Source organism: Hypomesus nipponensis, chromosome 9 (genome assembly GCF_054491055.1).
Source record: "Hypomesus nipponensis isolate SF chromosome 9, ASM5449105v1, whole genome shotgun sequence".
NCBI classification, from domain to species: Eukaryota; Metazoa; Chordata; class Actinopteri; order Osmeriformes; family Osmeridae; genus Hypomesus; species Hypomesus nipponensis.
In genome coordinates this window covers 6,688,018-6,710,051 of record NC_140369.1, presented here as the reverse complement: position 1 = coordinate 6,710,051, position 22,034 = coordinate 6,688,018, and the positions used below count along the sequence as shown (strand labels likewise).

At 45.2% G+C, this 22,034-nt stretch overlaps 1 protein-coding gene across 1 annotated transcript in view; it reads left to right on the top strand.

Annotated features, from left to right (window-relative positions):
- Window positions 1–7,437: 7,437 nt before the first annotated feature.
- adamts9 (ADAM metallopeptidase with thrombospondin type 1 motif, 9) overlaps window positions 7,438–22,034 on the top strand; it is a 37,168-nt gene continuing 22,571 nt past the window's right edge. The window contains 22 exon segments of the mRNA XM_084704660.1: window positions 7,438–7,805; window positions 8,134–8,528; window positions 9,612–9,774; window positions 11,733–12,067; window positions 12,633–12,713; window positions 12,816–12,940; window positions 13,079–13,119; window positions 13,384–13,489; window positions 14,310–14,456; window positions 14,817–14,958; window positions 15,356–15,460; window positions 16,613–16,758; window positions 17,167–17,348; window positions 17,637–17,773; window positions 18,149–18,266; window positions 18,394–18,489; window positions 19,251–19,417; window positions 19,507–19,636; window positions 20,288–20,414; window positions 20,512–20,722; window positions 20,839–21,003; window positions 21,306–21,467. Of these exon segments, the coding sequence (XP_084560786.1) occupies window positions 7,709–7,805; window positions 8,134–8,528; window positions 9,612–9,774; window positions 11,733–12,067; window positions 12,633–12,713; window positions 12,816–12,940; window positions 13,079–13,119; window positions 13,384–13,489; window positions 14,310–14,456; window positions 14,817–14,958; window positions 15,356–15,460; window positions 16,613–16,758; window positions 17,167–17,348; window positions 17,637–17,773; window positions 18,149–18,266; window positions 18,394–18,489; window positions 19,251–19,417; window positions 19,507–19,636; window positions 20,288–20,414; window positions 20,512–20,722; window positions 20,839–21,003; window positions 21,306–21,467 (3,378 nt within the window). The 5' untranslated portion in view covers window positions 7,438–7,708.

Below are 22,034 nucleotides of genomic sequence, written 5' to 3'. Positions count from 1 at the left end.
ATATTAAAACATTCTTGCCAAACTGCTCCCTGTTCACCACAGGTCTGAGTGTATGGGATTAACTGTGAGGTGTCACAAAATCATAAGGAATAATATTAAATCCCTTTGACTCCCCTGCATTTTAGAAAGTCTTGTAAGTATTGCGTTTGGTTTAGTTTGCAGGGAAATTGAGACCTTGCACAATCAACAGGAAATCTTAAAAACGAATCTGACAATGTATTTGTCGGGATTAACAAGCATTGTAGATGTCAAAAAAGATATGTCAACGTTTTAAGAAACAACTCAACATGTGTGATCCTTGGTGTTATATGTGAGTATGAAAGGACAAGTTGTACCATTCCACTGAGCCAGGCTTTAATCAAACTCTGGACAGAACAGTAGGTACAACCCTATCTCTCAGCTCAAACCACCAAAACAAGTCATTCTCACCCATGTTGATACGCACGGCTCCTACTGTAGAGTGTGACAGAACTGTGACGGCCTGGTCCTCGAAGAAGGACATCTGCACCAAGGTTAACTACAGGCCTCGTCAGAGTGTGTCTTCTCCTCGTCTGAGGTGTTGTATGGTGACCTCACCCATGGGACCTGACTGTGTCTCTGGAGAGGAACTTTGATGCGAGCGACTGCTTGTGGTGGGAGATATGACAGCCACAGGCAGGCAGCACTGCCTCCCTCCCCTGGGCTCGTGGGATAATGTAATAAGCCGGCGTGAAGTTCCAATGGTATCAATTACTGAACCTGGACTTTCCCCAAGGCCCTGGTCACAGAAGGACTCGGCTGACAGTCCAGAGGCCGGACCGACCTTTCAGTGGAGTCCTGTTACCCTGGTGAAACATTCACATGCCCATTCAGTGGACCCGGCATGACCCCAGTCCAGCACAGCGCTCACACTGTTACAGTGTTGGAGGGTTAGGGTTACATGGCTATCGATGAGTCTGTATTGCATCTTGTTGATGAAACTGATTGTTAAAGTCACGCTATTCTCAAAGTTTTGTTATAGTTGGAAATATGTTTTTCTGTTTGGGAGAAAACTTTGACAAAAGATTAGGTTGGTGCTGTGATGCTCTGACTGGAAGCTGGGTGTCTTCTGGATATACAATCTACAGGAATACGAGCCATTGGACATGGGAGGGGGATATTTCCTTTCATTCGTTCCTAAACAGAAATGTCCACAGTAAAGCTGCGGTCAGAATTACTATGCCCCTGGGAACATGGTAGACAGAGGAGTTTGAGAAGGGAGAGAAATACAGAGGGAGAGAGAGTGGGAGGAACACTCGCACGGACATTTTTCCTCCTCACACCTGTGTTTTCATCATAAATCCACTTGAGTCAAAACCTCTGCAAACGCACAGTGCTCCAACTGGCCCACTGCCTCCTTCTCAAGCATACCCATTGCACTGACCTGCAGCAATCTTCCTTTTTCAACAAATCTTTACAGCTGAATAACTTCAGAAACACTACGGCCTTGAAAGGGAGATGTGTTACATGCTTTGTTATTGAGGGCAAAGCTGTGATAATGATTTGAAATTCTCAAGGCCCTTTACAACTGAGTCTCAATGGTCTACAGGTCTATTTGGGAGAAACACAGGCAAGGTATTGTACTTCAGAAATTCACATAGTCACATTACAGTAGCAAATTAAACCAATATCACATTTTCCCTATCATGTAGGGCTCACATGTAGGGCTATAGTACGTCACCAACTACATCAACCTTACTGTTAAGTATTAAATATGTCAAATCAAAGGTGATACTTAAACAATGCTGAATTATGCATATGAGACGGTGTACCCTCCAACCATTCCCAGCCAAATCATATGTGGGACATTCTTTGTGGTTCATCTCCGTCATTTTGAGACACACTGGTAAACACTGAAATATGGTGGAACCAAACAACATTCTTGAATATTTTTCTACAATCTTTGCCTGACGATGATTGCTTGTGACAACCCATCAGGACTACAGAGGGACCGCTGAAGATCATCTCCTTGAATCCCTTCTTTCTTACTCTGCTGTCAGTCCCAGGCATCACACCCACAGCAGTCCCTGGTGCAACTCACCCTGCTGGGCTGAGACTGGAATCAGATGATCAATTCATCAAATCAGATTTTGGGAAAAGAGAGACTTTTGTGAGTGGTAATTCACCAGATCCAAATGAGCAGGCTGAGGCTGAGACAAGGAATCCCTGCCCAGTCTGCATGGTCAGACACCCAGATGACACTGCTGAACTGTTTTAAGTCAACTACATGGTATTGTCTTGGTATTACCTTACTAAGCATATAGTAAATCAACATGACTGTGCTTTACAAAAACTTGTAGAGAATCCGGAGCTCACAAGGTTGGTTCCTTGTCAGTGACCCTATACGTCACAGGAAGATCACACCAAGTTGTTTTCTTAGTCTAAATACTTCCTTTTACAGTAAGTGAAACCTCTTGGTTCAACAGAGAGGGTCACTCTTGGAGTTGGTACATTTCTGTGGAGCTTTTCTTCCTCCCATCCAACGGGGGGTCTTTTACTCACCGCTGTGAGGCTGTCATCTGCAGTGAGCCTGGCGGGCCCTCTGGGCCCCAGACGGCCCCTCACGCAGTGGGTCTACCAGCAGGACTTGGAGCAGTCTATTCTCCAGTCCCTGACAGCCACAGAATAGAGTCCTTGACCCAGAACACTAAACTATATCTAACATGACAGAGACAGTTCAGGCAGCTGGATGAAGGGAAACTAGTTTAGCGGGTCCTGTGCTTCACTAACCTCCAACTTGTTCCATGCAATGCTGAATACCATAGATGAACATCTCTGCAGACTGGAGAAAGGGTTACATACTTTTGCAATGTTTTGAAGCAAAGGTTCATGAAAGAGGTGATATTATTACTCGGGTATGATGTACTTACTGTTGGCGACTTAGCATGAGAAGCATGAGTCATTGCAGTGGTTGGATCATTCATTTGAGACAAACGATTGTATGGTGTATGTGGATGAATCTGGACATGTAAAAACATCACCATTTGGCATTAAATCAAAGGATCCAAAAAGTAAATCAAAGCATTGACTGTTTTTTTTTTCCTCCTCATGACATCCAACCAGGTCAAACTGAGGAATTGCAAATAAAGTCTGTTTTAGTGAAAAGGGAGAGGGGGAGAGGCCCACACCTCCCCTAACCCTTCTCTTCTTCTCTCACTCTCTCCCTCGCCATTTCCAGCTGCCTCATGTCTGTATGGGAGCTCCAGGCATACAGGGTGTTGGGACATCTTTTCAATTTCTCTCACAGCTGAGAGCGATTAGGTCATGGTGTTGTCCTTTTGTGAAGCACTGGACCACAAGTGAGAGAGGGGTACAGGGCAGGGCCGGGTGACTGCTAAGCAATGACATACAGACTCCAACAACTGATATTACTACTTTCCCATTAAATAATCTGTCACTTCTGCTGCATGTCAAGCCGTGGACTTGCGTGTCTGTTTCTCAACTGTTGAGTGAGCTAACAGATCCCCACAAACCCCCACCTCCATCACCTCCATCACCCCCAGATCTCCTGTAACCCCCATCAATCCCAGATCCCCTGTTACCCATTGTGGTCATGATATGTAAGGATGTTTTGAAGGAATGACAAGCCAACAAAACCCTCAAATGGGGAGCAAGACCACGTCTTATTTTAACATGCTGAAGGCCAGAAGGAGTCTCTTGGTGTGTGGCATATGTAATACATAGGGTTAAAAGGTCAGCACAACATCTTCGACAACTTCCTCCTCTTCAACCCGGCTCTGAATCCCTGGTTTGTCTGTTCTTTGACATGTTACTATTGTTGCCATTCCATAGAGAATGGAATCTGGGAAGCGCTCAGTTTTGGGAGCGGACCCCCTGACAGCTGCACTACTACTTGGGTAGTTTCCAGACTCCTATCTCACGGCCTGCAAAAGCTCACCAAAGGCCTAATTACTCTTCAGAAGTACAGAGTTGTTTTTGGTCTGCAGTCTTCAACATAAACTTGCCTGGGTCCATCCTAAAAGCCCATTAACAGACCCCTCTCTCTCCTAAAGCCCTCAGCACTCACAGTATGCGTCACCACTTGAAGAGGGAAGGTATGAGGCTAAGCATGTTATGTTTTTGTGTGGCAGTATTTGTGCATGCACGGGTGTGTGTGTGTATGTGAAGATGCCTTTTGTGTGTAAGTGAGGATGTGTAACTATGCCTGCAGGTCAAAAGGAGTGTCTCGAGATGTTAACACTATTATTGCCGGAAGTGCAAATCGTCCTGTCCTGCAGGAAGTAACACATGTAAGAAGGTTCTCAGGGCTTCAGTTATCCTCGCTGTCATCTAACATCTCATGTCATCTGCTCATCCCCAAACGCATCTGCTCAACCTCAAACCTCATTCCTTTCTATCTTACAAATTATCTTTCCACTGGACAAACACACTGTTCACACATGTAAATGCCCTCTTAAAATACATAATCATTCCCTAGTGTCAAGTCGACTCCTCCTATCTGTGCACAGTGAAAAGTGTGTTATGAACTGAGCAAGACACTATTAACAAAAACTTTGGAGAACTTATCTTCTTTGCAAGGAGCAAACGCTGGGTATTTTCACAAGCAGCATTGTGGGGAAGTTCCTTCTCATTAGCCCACTGCTGGAGATAGGCCAGGCACTGTACCAGATGGTTAATATCATAGAGCACAGGAGTCTGTGGATTCACTGGATCACTGTTGAGTATGGTTCACTTGAAAGCTTCACTTATTTTCAGGATTAATTAAAGGTGGACGACCAACGTACCACTGCATGGTATTTTCTAGATGCATGTGTTATGTTGTCCACTTTGTTCTGCAGAACCATGAGCCAGATATTGTAAGGATGTCTCTGCACAGAAAATGACATAGCCTCTCTGCATGGTTCCCAACTCTGAATTCATTTACTACCTCACCCTTGCTAAGGAAGTCAGTCAGGGCGGGGGTAGAGGAGGGATCTTAAAAGCATGGCAATTACATTTCTCCTTTGAAATCCAAAGCCACAATTCAGACTCCATTCAAGCTTTCTGCTCCTTATCATACATCATCAGAACTGGAGAGGAAGTCAAGTTTGTCAAAACTGCTGCTGTGTGTACGTCTGCTACAGCTGCCTGCAGGGCCTCCCTGGGGTCGCTGACCTCACTGACCATCCATGGAGAATACATTAGAGAAGGCGACTGTTGTTGAGAATATACACAGGGATCCGGGGCCATCCATTGAGAAAAAACATGATATTGAATGCATCCTCCAGTCAGATAAATGGGTTTAACAGGAGCTTTGAGTTAGAGGATTTAACAATGTTTGGAGGCAGTGTGGTGTTGCCTATATGCTCTCCAAATTCAAAGCAAAATAAAATGACCCATGGCAATGTTTTTCCTGGCTGGTTGTACTTGCCTGTGACCCCTGTGTTGTAAAAAGGTTTATGGAGAGTTCTGGGAAACAGACTAATTGTTAATGAGGGGTTGCATTTCAAGGAGTTCCTAGACTTGTGAGCCACAACTATACTGGACAACTACTCAAGGAACTTTAACTGTCTGACATCTTGGAGGGAGGATTCCAAAACAGCAAGAGGAGCTGTGGAGAATTCCAACAACTACGTAAAGGCAATAATATCCTTACAATTGCTGTAGATTAATGAAAACTACCAGCAAAACAACTTAACAGTTTAAGAGAGAACAAACAAACATATCTGTATTTTATGATATCATGAAATAAATCAATAAATCCCTTTAAATACCATTAGGCTTTTAGTCTGTATGCAAGACTTAAAGCCTTTGGTTGTATACTGTAGTGTAGTTACATTTACATTACATTTAGTCATTTAGCAGACGCTCTTATCCAGAGCCACTTACAGTAAGTACAGGGAAATCCCCCCCGAGGCAAGTAGGGTGAAGTGCCTTGCCCAAGGACACAACGTCAGTTGGCACGGCGGGGAATCAATCCGACAACCTTCTGATTACTAGCCCGACTCCCTCACCGCTCAGCCATCTGACTCCCTAGTGTAGTTACTCGTTGGCCTGTTTTCCATTGAAAGGACCCCCTATAGCTATAGATCTCGCCTCCAATACCACAGGCATTTCCTATGAGGATATTGTTTTAGCTGTGCACCTGCACACTATGATAGGAATTGTAATGTGTGATAGGACCAGGCTGGTCGTACCCAGCAAATTAGCTAGTATAATGTGCCATCTGACAACGTTTATCACCACATCAGTTCTAAAGGGCGGAGAAGATCCACTTAGATGGGTTAGGTCATGTGGATCTCTGTTTTCGTGTTGAAGACATTCGTACGAGAGCCGCTCTGTGCTGAGGCAGTGGCAGAGACGTTTGTGAGGCCGGCTCAGTCAAGTTCTCTTCATATCAGTCTTGGCCAGACTGAGACACATTGTCTTTTACAAAAGGTTTCCTTCACAATCACAGAACAGAATGCCTTGCCTTTTTGCAAAGGTGTTTGTGAAAGTATGTGTTTGGTTCTCTGTGTGTGTGAATGTTAGAGAAAGAGAGTAAGAGAGAATCATAGAGATCTCACCCTTTGATCTTCAACTTAACAGCTGTGTGATTTGAAAAGGATTCCATGTGGTATTGTTGTAATGTGGATGTATCCTAATAAAACCACACCAAACAATGCATTTACAAGGGCCTAAGCTCTACTCGCCACCTTGGATCAGTGCATCGTTAGCCATTACAGCAGACCTAGCCCTCTAAGCACTCTTAAATGATGAGTTGACTTACTCCCTTGATAATGCACCGTGTGTAACTAAATCTATAGCAGTAGTTTTCCACACTCACATGAAACGCTATGATTACCGACAAACTAGGCTACAAAACCTATGTGATCCCTAATGCAATGGTGGACTGTGCTTCGTTTGAAAAAATTACATGTACGTGTCAAAGCAAGATTCTGAGACAGTTTGTGCTGTGCTTGAGACCAAAGTCTCGACCCCAAAGTGCAAAACTTGTGCTTTGCTTGAGTGAACATAGTGTAGACCTAGCTCTAACCACGTGAATGGAATTCCTAAACCCAGCTATCGCAGACTTTGAATGCCTAAACTTTACCGGCATCATCTTCAAATCTAAACCGACATTCATTTAGGCCAACACGCGCGCAGCAATTAACAGTTGGTCGATAGTCGTAAAACTATACAGAGAGCGTTCTAAAGTGGAGAAATATGCTGTTATAACGCTAGCAAATGATAAGTGTATATTTGCTCATCTTCTTCGGTCACAATACACTACCGTTCATTTACAATGAATTTCCACTTCAGGACAAAATCGTTTCACTACACTGCAGCTGTAATTGCTCAGCACCACTATTTCCCTCTCCGGTCCTGTCACTGTAACGGGAGTGGCTGTTTTGAGAGGCGTAACTTGCTCTAATGTAGCCTACCTTTGGGTAAACCCGCCCCTTAAAATGCTCTGTAGAGCAGCCCCGGCCCGAACAGTGAAGCCCACCACAGTTGAGTGTCTGTATAACCGACCCCTCTCTGCAGTATGCAGGTTCGCCAGGGAATACGCGTAACGCTCACGACTCAACACACCTTACCGGCAAGAAACCATCCACTCAAGAGTCAAGGATAATACAATTGGATGTGGCAAACACACACACGCGTGCCTGAGTTGGAATACGGCGGTGAGCCGGAGTGACCGGAGCACAGCCAGTGCAGGAGGAATACTAAATTCGGGGGTTCCGCTATCCCCATAACGTGTACAACCATGCATGTGCTGTTTTGGGGACTAGGGTTGCTTTTATTCCCTGATTTAATGAACGTAGTGGCATTCACGGGAAAAACTTTATTGAATTCAAGAAAAGGTAAAGTATGACGATTCCTCAGTTTCCACTGTTTTCCCTTGTGGACTGCTGTTTGGTTACCGGGATACTCGGAATGAATGACTTTTTTCAGAATCAGCAAAGCACATGACTCGCAATGCTTTTATAGAAGTCTGAAGTTATTGAATGACCAAATTTTAACCGAGATCTACAATTCACATGCCTACACACATTGTCTAACGCCTTTTAGGCTACTACATGATTATCACATCTAGTCTAATTTCACCATATGTGATTATGATTTATAATTTTCATCGGGTTTTCCCCACACGGCTACTTATTAATCATGCTCACTGATTTTCCTCTCCAGCAACAGTGCCAGAACAGCTTGGCACTTATGAAATTGTTACGCCGACTAGAGTAAATGAAGCCGGTGACCAATTCCCCACAAGCCTACACTTCAGAAGGAGAAAACGTAGTGTCGATGTGAGCCTTGACAACGCTTCAGACCAGTGGGCCTCGACAAGAGTCCACTACAGAATATCTGCTTTCGGACAGAGTTTCCACCTCAACCTTACACTAGAATCTGGATTTATTGCGCCACTGTACACTGTGACAGTACTAGGAGTACGTAATGGAGATAATCTAACGGATTTTGCAGCCGAGGAGGAGGAAGAAGATACTGAATATCAGCACTGCTTCTATAAAGGCCATGTGAATGCCAAAACGGACCATACGGCGGTCATCAGCCTATGCTCTGGATTGGTAAGTTTTTACGCACATTTGATGATTTATAAATGTTGATTTATGTCTGGCTTCAAAGTTAGATCTAAAATACCCAATGTCAGCATTTAATGAAATGATATCAAGGACATAACGTTTATACAGATTAGATACTATAACAATTGGAGTATCAGGATATGTGTGCACAGTTTATCTAAACGGAAGGTTGAGTTGTTTGTGAATGTAACTTGTAAAAGACTACACTGCCAGGCCCATGTGGTTTTCTACTGACATAGTAACCTCTTAAATTACGTAACTAAGAAATAATTGTTCAAACTACGGTACTGCAAGTCAAATCCATACACTCGAAGCCAATTCCTCTGCTACACATGTGCATGCATGCTCGCACTCATTTATCTCCGACAATCGGTGACGTCCTACGCACATCAGTGCAGTTGGAGCGTGAGCTGGAGTCCCTGTGGGGCTGCTGACGTAATCATCATTTGGATCCGAGCGTAAAAACGTCAGACAGTGAATTTGAAAGAAGCACAACCATCTCAGCTTACTAATACATAGTACCAGCAATGGTATTATAAACTTTTGTTTTTCTGAAAAATGTATTGGTCTATTTCAAATAACTACACACTGGAGATAATATTTTGCATTAAATGCATTAAATGTAAAGTTACACCAAATACTTTTATCACACTAGGATTTTCCCAGTTCATCAAAGCCACCATTGAATCCAAACTAGTGGCACTGGCTGTGCTGCATGAAATTTAAAAAAAGTCTTCCATCAAGTCTGCCAAGAAAGAAACAAAATCACATTGTTTGCTGATAGGCATCGAAAGCTGTGTTATCCGACTTTTTCCTCCTTCACTGCGTGCACACACATGTATTTCACCACATAATCGTCCATTAAACAACCACATGTGAAAATATAACCATTGGGGGTCTAGAACAGGCCCATTTGCACTTATCTATCTTGCCGTGCTAAGTCACGCTCCAATGTTACTGTACGCTCCAATGTTACTGTACGCTCCAATGTTAATGTACGCTCCAATGTCAACAGTTACCGTTTTTACAAACTAATCTACAAATTCCTATTTTTTCTGTTCTCCATAGCTTGGCACTTTCAGGTCACCACATGGGGAGTTTTTTGTGGAGCCTCTTCACAGCTACAAAGGGGAGCACTATGAAGAAGAACACACCAAACCTCATATCGTGTACAGAAAGGATGCTCCAAAGAAAGAGGCAGGCAAGGAGGGACCCGCTTGTGACACTTCAGGTACTGGTTGTTTTGGTACTGTGATAGTTTAGTGTTATTCAGTTGGATAAGACACTGTAGAACCAAAACAATCAAGAACACCTCCCCAACACACACGCACACACACACACGGGCACTGCTGAGTCAGGTTAATTAAGTAATCCAGTCAGCTAGCTGCTGAGTGTGTCTGCTCTACTAAACCCTAACCCAGTGTCCTCCTTATGGAGGCTAGACCACACCGAGAGGGGAGGATGGGAGTCCCATAGCTGCTGCTAAATGTGTAAACAAACTGGTGTGTGCCTGTGTGTGTGTGTGTGCCTGTGTGCGTGTGTGTGTGTCTGTGTGTGTGTCTACATGTGTGCCAGTTTCTGATAACCCTCCCCCTCGTTATTTGGCCTTTAACGAGCACCCATAGATGTATGCTAGGATAATTGTTCTTTATGTGTGATCCTTGTTGTCCACCATATGCATACAATAGGAAGCAAGGAAGTAACATTTAGTCATAGTTAGGGCGCAATTACAAAGGTTGTAATGCCGCGATAATGTTACAGTATACACATTCTACAATCGTCAAGGTCATATACATTTGAAATGAGAGAAACCCTATATTGCTGACTTGAAATGTGTTCCAAAAGATCACTACCTCATGTAGGCTAGTCAAACACTCTGCATCTCAACACAACTCAAGGTGTTACTGCCTAGATTCCGCTGTCTTGCATGTAAAATGCAGCAGATACATCACATTTCCTTGAGAAGAGTAATGCATTTATTTCACAATTTGTTAGGTTCGGAAACCAGTTAGCTATTTCCTCTGTATCTACTATACCCTTTTAGCTGCTGGAGAGGAAAAACCCTTTGGTCTGTAATTCTGTCTGGTATCTGCAAATCTTCGTTTACTGCCACAAGTTCCTGTTGACTCTCGTACTTCCTCTGGTCCTTTGATAAGAAAGCATGATAGGTTCACCACCATGAAGACCAGGCGTAAATTGTACTGCAAGAAATAATATTCCAGACTGGAAACATCAGTGTGCATGACTATGAAAATAAATTTGAATTGTTGTCATGTATGCGCCACATGTTTCTGCATATACTTTGCCGTCGTTGAGATGGATCTTTGTAGTGTGTGAGTGTGTATAAATATACATTTAGATGTGTGGGTGTCCTCTGATTCTCTCAACAGAATGTGAATATGACTCATAACTTTGAACAAGTACAGTTGGGTTGAATATGAAACAGCCTTTGCAGTTTTTACAGAAGACCTTTGTAGTTTAAGAAGTTTTGAAGTGGTTGGTTTCAGTCTGTTTACCATCATAAATCATGGATAGGAAGAAGTCAGGGCCGGTGTCTGGGTCATGTTCTGTACTGTCTGAGGGGGGTTGCATTGCAGCAGGTATAGATGAAGTGGTATACAGTATATGCAACCAAGGCGTGGTACTCTATTTGTTTTGCCTTTGGTATGGTCGTCATCAAGATTGAAATCAGACTAAGTGCACTTCCCTGCTCCCCTCAAACTGGACAGTCCAGTCATTGACTTATTTTCCTGAGACATGGGTTTTTGTCATGCCTGAGTGCCAAGTTTACCTAACATGAACCACCCATTATTTCTTCTCCCTCTTTGCACCCCACTCCATCTAAGCAAGACCCCAAGATCTCAGGCAGTTGTGTGCGTGTGAGAATGAGAGACTAAAAACATTTTTCACTCTTCCCACTCTAATAAACAAAGCGTGACCAGCATTACATTTCTGACATAAGCATTCACCAGAATTCAGATGAATATATTATCCAATATAAGGATAAGCCTTAACTTTAAAGATAAAAACAACCTTCTTGTAAATGAGTTATGACATAGTAGTTATGACATAGTAATTACGATATGCTATTCTTACTTAGTAATCGGTGGCTTGAATCTAAAGAGAGAAACCTATAACTTTGTGTGTTGAATACAAAGTATTGACTTGAAATATGTGTCTCTTTCCAAGGCCATGAACACAGGGATATTGGGAAGAAGACCCTAACAAGGCCGGGGTCAGGGCCAGTGGTGTCAGACCCTATGTTTGGCAGCATGCTGAATGACTTGGACACTCTGAGTGCAGGCCTTCCTGTGGAAGCCATGCCAGGACCAGACAGCAGCATGAGTAGCCAGGCCAGCCTGTCAACTAACGACAGCAGCAACGGTGACTCAGGACCTCACAGGAGATCAAAGCGCTTTCTCTCCTATCCACGCTTTGTAGAAGTCATGGTGGTGGCAGACAACAAGATGGTGGAACACCACGGCAACAACCTCCAGCACTACATTCTCACGTTAATGTCCATCGTAAGTCCTGCTCAGTTGACTCCTTAGCTACTCAGCCTCCCTCTTTCATGGAAGTGTGTGTGTGTGTGTGAGGTGTGAGGTGGATGGGTGGCGCTGTACCTTCACGGCCATCAGAGGAGGGCCGGAAGAGGGAAAAGGGCAGTTCAGGGCAGGAGTAAACAAGACTTTCAAACGGTCAGGGGGACAGGGGGAGCATGAAGCGGATCTGTCTGACAACTTTGATGAATGGGAAAAAATAAGCTCAGGTATGTTGCATAGATGGCATACTCCTGGCCACTTCAAACAAGAGCCTTCCTTAGACCTCTGAAGCAGAGCGCCCAGGGGGGAGCTAAGCTGACCTATATTATGATCCTGGCAAAGACTACATTCTCCACAGGCTCTCTCAGAGGACATTATCAGCTTCTCTATCCAATCAGCCCTTTAAAGAGACTGTTCTCTTTAAAGCTGCAGGCTGACTGCTTAATTTGCACTCCAGGCTTGTTTTCAGACTTTTGGAACTCTGAAAGATATTAATGTACGAAGGTTCCACTTTTCATGTATGCCTGTATTTATTTTAATCTTTCAGGTGTCATCCATCTACAAGGACCCCAGCATTGGAAATCTGATCAATATTGTGATCGTGAATTTGGTCATAATCAACAATGATGTAAGTTTACAACTATTCAATCTTAAATAATCCTTCTGGGAGTGAAAACAGAGCCATTCTTTCATGTATACTCATAGTCACCTATCTCCTGTTTCCCTTTAGGATGGCCCCACCATCTCCTTCAATGCACAGACCACTCTGAAGAACTTCTGTATCTGGCAACAAGAGCGTAATAGTCCTGAGGAAAATCACCACCCCCACCATGACACGGCCATTCTCATAACCAGGTAACCATCACTAAACATTGCTACAGTAGATGTACTTGGTGTGTTACTTACCTATGATCATTCTGATGTTGATGTTACTGGAGTTGCACTGGGTGTCTCACTGGTGCTGGAAACCGCTCATCTGTCTCTTCCTCACAGACAGGACATCTGCCGGGCACGGGACAAGTGTGATACGCTGGGTGAGAGCATTTCTACAGCACTGGTAGCCTGCATTTAGTGTTAGCATACACCTTGTGCTGTATGCTAATGATTGCCAGATGGCAAGTTAGTCATTGTTACTATTGCAACTACTGAGTAAAATGATGAGTTGTGGCATTATAACGTGATGCTTTGAGCACTTTGAGATTTGTTTAAAATGTAAAGTGCTTACAAATAAAATCTATTATTATTATTATGCTAATTGTTATGATGATGATGATGATGATGATGGTGCTGGTTTTCAGGGCTTGCTGAACTGGGGACAGTGTGTGATCCATACAGAAGTTGCAGTATCAGTGAGGATAACGGGCTCAGCACAGCGTTCACGATAGCCCATGAACTTGGCCATGTGTGAGTACTTCATGCTTCTCTACTTTCACGCCTTCCACACGTCACCTTCCCTTATGCTGGGGAAATCCACACGTTTAGGTCTCTGTCACAGTCGGGTACTAAAGCCCGTGACCTAGCCGACCGGCTCCACCCCCCAGGGCTTGGTCAGCTGGGGCAGGGGTGTCTGTGCTGAGCTGGGGCAGTAACCTGCACACCCAGTCACCCTCCAGGACTAGTGTGGCTGATGACCATGCCTCTGTTGTAAGTCTGTGTTGTTCAAAGTCCTGAAGCAGCATGCACCAGCATGGCCCCATAGCTTGCCCTGAGCTTGGCAGCAACGCAGGAGACTGTTACAGACTTTACCAACTCCTGTGTCTTAAACAAATGCTCTTTTTTTTTTTTTTTTTTTTACCGCACACAAAAGGTGGGATTGTTGAATTCCATTCTTATCCGTGACAAGTGGTGACAACACTGCTGGAAGTCTACTTAATGGAGCTCAGTGCAATACTGTACCTGCCATAAGGCCTGCATGGTTATGGAGAATACAGTACAGAATGCTCTCTGTCCTCTACAGCCTCGAGCACCTGTCTGCGCTGCAGAGGCCTTATTAACCCAGCCCTCTGGCCCTACTGAATGCATACACCACCTTAACAGTAGCTTCCAGAGCAGGGTGTGAATTATACAATGACAATGGGCTGAAGTGAACTGAAGTCTTTACAATCCCTACAGCAGCGTTTCCCAATGTAATACAGGTTTTTAAGACAGTGACACAGTGTTTCAACTGTAAATGAGATCTGTTTTCACCTCTGAATGTCCGCTGTGTGGCTTTGCTCCCTGGCAGTTTCAATATGCCCCACGACGACAGTAACAAGTGTAAAGAGGATGGCGGTAAGAACCAGCAGCACGTGATGGCGCCCACACTAAACTACTACACCAACCCCTGGATGTGGTCCAAGTGCAGCAGGAAATACATCACCGAGTTCCTCGAGTATGTGACAGCCAATGTTTTATCTTTTCAATAAAGCACATGATTAGGAAATGTTTGGATAGTTGGCGCCACACTCCTATGCAGGGTTGACTAGGTAGATATCCTATCAATCTTGACGTGTAAAAGGTTGGCCAAAAAGGACTTCAAATGAGTCATTGTTGATATAGGGCTAGGGAAAGGGGTAGCCTAACCCTAATAACAAATAATAACAAAGCCTCCATCAAGCACCATCTTGTCGCTACAGTAGTTTTCTGATTGTACAGAATTCTACTTCTCCATCTGTACTGAGTGTGTTTTCTGTCTGTTTGTGTCTCTTTTTCTGTTTTTTCTTTAAGTCATTTTATTTTTATTTCTTAATAGCACAGGATATGGCGAGTGCTTACTCAACGAACCCCTTTCTAGGCCATACAGTCTGCCCCTGCAGCTCCCAGGACGGATATACAATGTCAATAAACAATGTGAATTGATATTTGGGCCTGGAACGCAGGTGTGCCCATATATGGTAAGGGAACACGTCGTGCAGATTCACACGTTGGTCTGTCAAAGAGGAGAAGCCTCTTAGTCTGTCACTGTGCTGCTGAAGGAGAGGTCTCCTGTGTACAGCGTTATTTAATTGCATTGTGCAATTTACTGTAAATCTCTTGAGCTTGATAGCTGTATCACAAACAGTTTGTAGATGTTGTAGAGTGTGTTTAAAGGGCACTGGGGGTGCAGGTATTCTATTGCGCTGCGGGTAGTTTGATATTTGTCAGTGCTTGTCTTCCGCACTTGTGTTTAAAGGGCACAACGCGCCTTGTCATTGATGAGAGTTCAGTATAATGAGCCTGTGACGAAAAGGGTTCAGCGTCGGAGAACGAGTGCTAACTTTCTCTCTGTTTCTCTCTCTCTCTGTCCCCCAGACCCAGTGTCGTAGGCTGTGGTGCTCCAGTCCGGAGGGAGCTCAGAGGGGCTGCAAGACCCAGCACATGCCCTGGGCCGATGGAACCGAATGTGATCCTGGGAAGGCAAGTAGCTAAAGAGTTTACCTGAGGACCTCATACTTTATAGCCGTGTATTTGTTGTGTTTACATCTGGGGAGCTTTTACAACATGCTCTATGGATTCAAGCTTGCTTTAATGAACATTGATGAACATGCATTGTTTAAATATTTGTAACCATCAATATTCACTTTCTTTCATGGTGTTTCAGAAGCAAAGATTGTTGAAATGTGTTTCATCAAAATCAGAGAAGAAAAACAAAACAACAGCTAGCCAACACTCTATTTCAATAAACTCCATAAACGAACTAATTGAACGTCGGTCACACACGTTGCCATTGGTTCCAGCAGTCCTACTTTTACTTGAAACTAGGGTTTTGAAGCCTGAAGGAGCATGAATTTGTTTTCTGCAGAGCCAGTATTATTATGAGTAAGTAATAGGCTTAGAGCAGGCCTGTGAATGGAGGCTTGTGGAGATTTCCCTCTCTGTGACTGGTTTAGTGTAGCTTTTAATTAGGGCCCTCTCCCTAACCCTCTGCTTCCTGCCTCGGCTGAGGGACATGAAAGAGCTGTGGGCCAGTCTAGCGGCAGAGGTCCCCAGACACACATGTTCCTATCCTCCTCTGTTTATACTCTGCAGTCCTGCTCTCCATCCTCCCATCCCACTGCCTCGCCCCTCCATCTCCCCTCACCCAACGCTCGTGCTATATATGTGTTGGGTTGGAAAGATAAGTCGAATCTGATGACTTGAAACAAACATTGTGTGTGAACTTCTTCTTCTTCAGCTGTACTGTCAGGCCAATGAAATTGCTTTTTTTGGTTTCTTGTTTTCCATTTGCTGTATAATTTCTACCAGATTAGAAGCATTGAAGCAAGATGTGGAGGGTTTGCAGATTGATGTGTTGCCAGTAGGCAGCTATGGTTCCTGACATTTACTCTTTTTCTTTGTCTCTCTTTCTATCTCTCTCTCTGTCTCTATCTCTCTGTCTTTCTCTGTCTTTCTGTCTTTCCCATCGTGTTCCTCCTTTCTTTCTTCATTCATCTCTCCATCTCTCTCTCTCTCTCTCTCTCTCTCTCTCTCTCTCTCTCTCTCTCTCTCTCTCTCTCTCTCTCCATCTCTCTCTCTTTCTCTCTCTCTCTCTCTCTCTCTCTCTCTCTCTCTCTCTTTCTCTCTCCACAGCACTGTAAGCACGGCCTGTGTATCCCCAAGGAGCACGATGCCACGCCCGTGGAGGGGGCGTGGGGCGTGTGGAGCCCGTTTGGCACCTGCTCGCGGACGTGTGGCGGGGGCATCAAGATCGCCGTGCGGGAGTGCAACCGACCCGTGTAAGCAGTGTGGCTCTCTACGGCTCCCTAGCTTTGTAGTCGTGCACCTTCACTGGAGTGTGTCTCCTTCCCAACATCCCTGGTCAATGTTCCGTGAGATCAAGCGTCCTTGAGAGAATTCTTTCCATAGCTCACCTTCAAGCACACCAGACTTCTTTTCTTCTTTTTTTTTACCGCAGATCTAAAGGGCCCGTTTCTTGGTAAACGATAGATCTTGTTTAACTTGAAAGATCACAAAGATCATCATCTGTTAATGGATGAATGAGCATAGACTGATCAACAAGTCTGAGAGATGACGAAGTTGACGGACGATGTGAAGAGCAGTGATAGATGTATAAACAGATACAGAAGATAGGATGTCAGCTGAAGGGAGGCTTGTTAAAGGACGTCCTTCTGTGTCTCTGCTAGGCCCAGGAACGGGGGAAAGTACTGCGTGGGACGCAGGATGAAGTTCCGCTCGTGTAACTCGGAGCCATGCTCCAAGCAGAAGAAGGACTTCAGGGAGGAGCAGTGCGGGGACTTTGACGGCAGGCCCTTCAACATCAACGGCCTGTCGGACAACGTGCGCTGGGTTCCCAAGTACAGCGGAAGTAAGGACGGCTTCACTTCACTGTGATGCATTCATATTTTGGAATGTGACATAGAAATCGCAGCAGTTTAGAGTTTGGCCTTTGGTGCCTAGCCCTTTACCCTCTCCTTAACTCGTCCGCTGTGTGTGTGCTGTATGTATGTCTGTGTGTGTGCCTCTGGTGCTGTATGTGTGTGTGTGTGTGTGTGTGTGTGCCTCTGGTGCTGTATGTGTGTGTGTGTGTGTGTGTGTGTGCCTCTGGTGCTGTATGTGTGCGTGTGTGTGTGTGTGTGTGTGTGTGTGTATCCAGTCCTCATGAAGGACCGCTGTAAGCTGTTCTGCAGAGTGGCAGGCAGCACAGCCTACTATCAGCTCAGGGACCGGGTCATCGACGGCACACCGTGTGGGCCTGACACCAACGACATCTGCGTCCAGGGCCTATGCAGGGTGAGTCCTCAGCTTCCCTCACAGCAACTTGGAACTGCTTTAACAAATCCAATGTGTTTCAGTGATACGGACATAAATGCTTCAATGGGTAATGAGATCACTTATGCAACTATATATTGGCTCATTAGGTTTAATCCTTTCTTGCTGGAACGGTCTTTCACAAGAAGCGTCAAGGACCACCATCTTAACTTCACTGTAGCAGTTAAGCTAAAATCCCAGATGGATTGATGTTTAAAAAATATATATACGGCTGCCATGCAAAAAAATGTTTCAAAGGTAGTGAAGTGCACTTTTTCAGGTCATTCTTCTGGCATATTGATCTTTCCATGCTCTATCCCCCTCCCCCCTCCTTCTCTACCTCTCCTTCCCCCACAGCAAGCGGGATGCGACCATGTGTTGAACTCCAAGGCGCGGAGAGATAAGTGTGGTGTGTGTGGAGGGGACAACTCGTCCTGTAAAACAATGGCAGGCACTTTCAACATAGTACGCTATGGTGAGCCCAAATCTCAACAGTCTACACCTGACTGTCACGTAGGCCTGGCTGACCCGAGGAAGCAGTCAGTGAAGTCTGATCTGAAATGACTCTGGAGTTCTTGTTGTGTCTCCTCTGTGTGACGTAGGATACAATGAAGTTGTGCGTATCCCCAGCGGGGCCACAAATATAGACGTACGTCAACACAGCTACTCAGGGAAACCAGAAGATGATAACTACCTCGGTAAGATCCAAACACAACACTCAATGCAGTTTGATAAGTCATCATCATACAATGAAAACTTAAAGTAAAGTTTTACAGTTACAGATTGAGTATTGGTTAAATTGGTGCTCGTGCTTCCTGTCTGTGGACATGTCTTTAGTTTGCTGGTAGGGCTGGTGTAGTTGCGAACTGGATCAGAAACAGGATCTCAATCAGCCCTCAGGGTAGCATTCCATTAAAGTCACTTCTGTGTGTGTGTGTGTGTGTATGAGGTTGTTTAGATGGGCAGGTGAGTGTGGGTGTGCATTAACTTGGGCGTGTGAGTTTGTGCATGTGTGTGTTTGTGGAAGCATTCAGCTGGGCCCCAAGGGAAAAAAAGAGGGACAGTGGGATTGTGGGAAGGGGGCAGATCTCTGCATTACTGTGATGTGTGAAATGACGAGGAAAGTAACTCAGGAAATTAGATCCATAATCGCATTAGTATGAGTGTGTGCAGCAGACTGACTGGTGAACAGGAGGCCCAAGACTCCTCCGGGAAAGATTATTTTACCCCAATTAGATTTATCTACTCTCAACGCCATGCCTTACTTTAAATAAAAACATCAGCTGTTAGGCAGCGAGTTTGTTTACATCTGGCTGAACTGTCTCTTAGCAACCAACACATGCTCTTGAACACAACTTGGGTGTGAAAGGGGTGAAAAAGCAAAGATTTTGTGAAAAGCTTTGTCCATCCTAAAAACACCTTGTAACTGACCTTCTGTGATTGATCTCTCCTCTTCCAGCTGTGTCTAACAGTCATGGGGAGTTCCTACTCAATGGAGAGTTTGTGGTCAGCATGTTCAAAAGGGAAATCAAAGTGGGCAACGCCGTCATCGAATACAGCGGATCTGACCACGTCATTGAGAGAATCAACTGCACTGACCGCATCGAGGAGGAGATGGTTGTCTTGGTAATGACTCCTGTCATCCTAGAGAGGCAGTGACTTGCTTCAGTCTGAGCTGGTAAGGACTCATCTTCTCTCTGCTGTGATGTGTGCAGGTGCTATCTGTTGGCAACTTGTACAACCCAGATGTCAGGTACTCCTACAACATCCCCATTGAGGACAAGCCCCAGCAGTTCTTCTGGGACGCCTATGGACCCTGGCAGGACTGCAGCCGCTTGTGCCAAGGTAAGACGGGGCGTTGGCCTGGGGAGCGGAGGGGAAGGGGGAGGGTGATTGTGACAACAGAGGACATGGGTCATTTTAAGAAGAACTCGTTTGAATCTTCCATCACTCAGCTCTCATTGCATTTGGTCTCCCAACCATATAGGGGCTGTGGATTATTTTTGCTTTGGAGTTGCTCAGCGGGTCCACAGGAACCTCTGAAAGGGCTTATATAGGTCACAGTGTATTACAGTCTAACCACCACTAGATACTTCTGGGTCTTGTCTGGTCATCGGGAGGAGAATGTCTAAGATGAGGTGTTTTCTAGCACGTCTGACTCCCTTCTGAGATACACAAAGCTCCCTTAATGCCTCGTTGTTAAACATTTGAACACAGTGCAGATACAGATGTACTGGTTTTATAGCAAACTGAAATCCCCTTTTCTCCGAGCGTGTTCTCTGAGATGAGATATTGTTGGTTGGTCGTGATTTGTAGCAGGTGTGTCCAATTCCCAGCTGGAAAGGCACACTCCTGCTAGACCTAATCTGACTTTACATTTGGGGGAGTGTGATTTAGTGCGTGTGTGTGTATGTACAGGGCTCTTATCAGATACAAGGTCAATCCCTTCTGCTGGTACTGGACTGTGTGTCAGCCCTGTGTCTTTCATTTCCCCAGGGGAGCGTAAGAGGAAGATCCTGTGCAGCAGAGAGTCTGACAGGGTGGTGGTCTCCGACCAGCGTTGCCATGGGACAGCCAGACCAGCTATGGTTACAGAACCTTGCAACACGGAGTGTGAACTCAGGTAACAGCATCACTTCTGGAATAGCACCATTGTTGTGCAGCGATTCCTTTTCCCCCAAAATCTTCCTTCTCACCTTTAATTGTTGTGCTCGGTCCAGGTGGCATGTAGCCCGCAAGAGCGAGTGCACAGCGCAGTGTGGGCTGGGCTACCGAACACTAGAGATCTTCTGTGCCAAACTCAGCCGCACAGAGAGCAAGACCCAGAAGGTGGACGACCGTTACTGCAGCAACCTACGCAAACCCGACGACAAAGAGAGTTGTGTTGGAGACTGTAACCCTGGGGGCTGGGACTACTCCTCCTGGTCAGAGGTGAGACTTTGTAATCCTTGGATTTCAGAATTTCCAAAGTGGAAACATAAAAGAAGAAAGGGATAAAGTGTTTCTCTGTGTGTGTGTGTGTGTGTGTGTGTGTGTGTGTGTTCCAGTGCTCCAAGACCTGTGGTGGGGGTACTCGTCGTCGAGGGGCCGTGTGTGGCAAGTCCTCCGATGGGGCAAGTGAGGACAGCAAGTGTAGCCAGAGGGAAAAACTGACCAGCCAGCCCTGCAACGAGTTTGTCTGCCCACAGTGGAAGACTGGAGACTGGTCCGAGGTCAGTCTAATACGTCTCTGTTATTCCTTATTCCCCTGCAGTCCATTATAATTGATGTCTCGATGTCAAGAAAGTGGTTAATTAGATGTCTACAGTATGTTCTTTGTGTACATATGTAACACCCAACTATACAGCATTAATGTGGAGATATTTTGCACAGTTTATTCAACAGGAAACATTGCTACTGTAAATATGTCTGAGCTGTTGTAAACTGGGTTGAACTGGACATCTTGTTGATCATAGACAGCATGGCCCAGTTATTAGTAGTCTAATAAACAATGAGCTTCCTTCTGTGTGGACAGTGCCTGGTGACTTGTGGGAAGGGCTACAAGCACCGGCAGACATGGTGCCAGTTTGGAGAAGACCGTCTAGATGACCGCTTCTGTGACTCGTCCAAGCCAGAGTCGGTCCAGATGTGCCAGCAGCAGGAGTGTGCCTCCTGGCAGGTCGGATCCTGGGGACAGGTGAGGCCCTGGGGTGGGGGTGCTGCTGGTGGTGGAGCCTGTGGGGCCCATAGAGGGACAGGGCATGACCCTGGGGGACAGCGGTGGTGTGTTGCCCGGAGGATCCATAGAGAGACAGGCTGCTACCCAGGAAGACAGGAGGGGTGGGGGTCATATCCTGGAGGAACCGAAGGACTAGCTTTAGAAAACAAGATATATCTGTCTGTAAAGTATCTCAAGGATGAGTGCTAAATGTTAGGGTTAGGCTAAGGGTATGCTATTATTTAACATACTATCGATCATGAATATGATGATCATTTCAGCTCTACGGGAGACAGACAAACACTTGTCTCAATGGATTGGAGGCTATGCAGAGGTTAACATTATAAATGTTGTTACTTCTCACGTGAACTCTCCAGATGCAGAGTGCTGACAGGACAGAGATATAGCCCCCCTCCACTCTGTTCACTCTTATGTTCAACCAGAGCATTCCCTGCCAAAATAAGCCAATCCAATCTACACACAGTGTGTATCCCAACTTTCATGTGTGTTCACCCTCTCTCTAATCCACCAGTTTATAACTGTGAG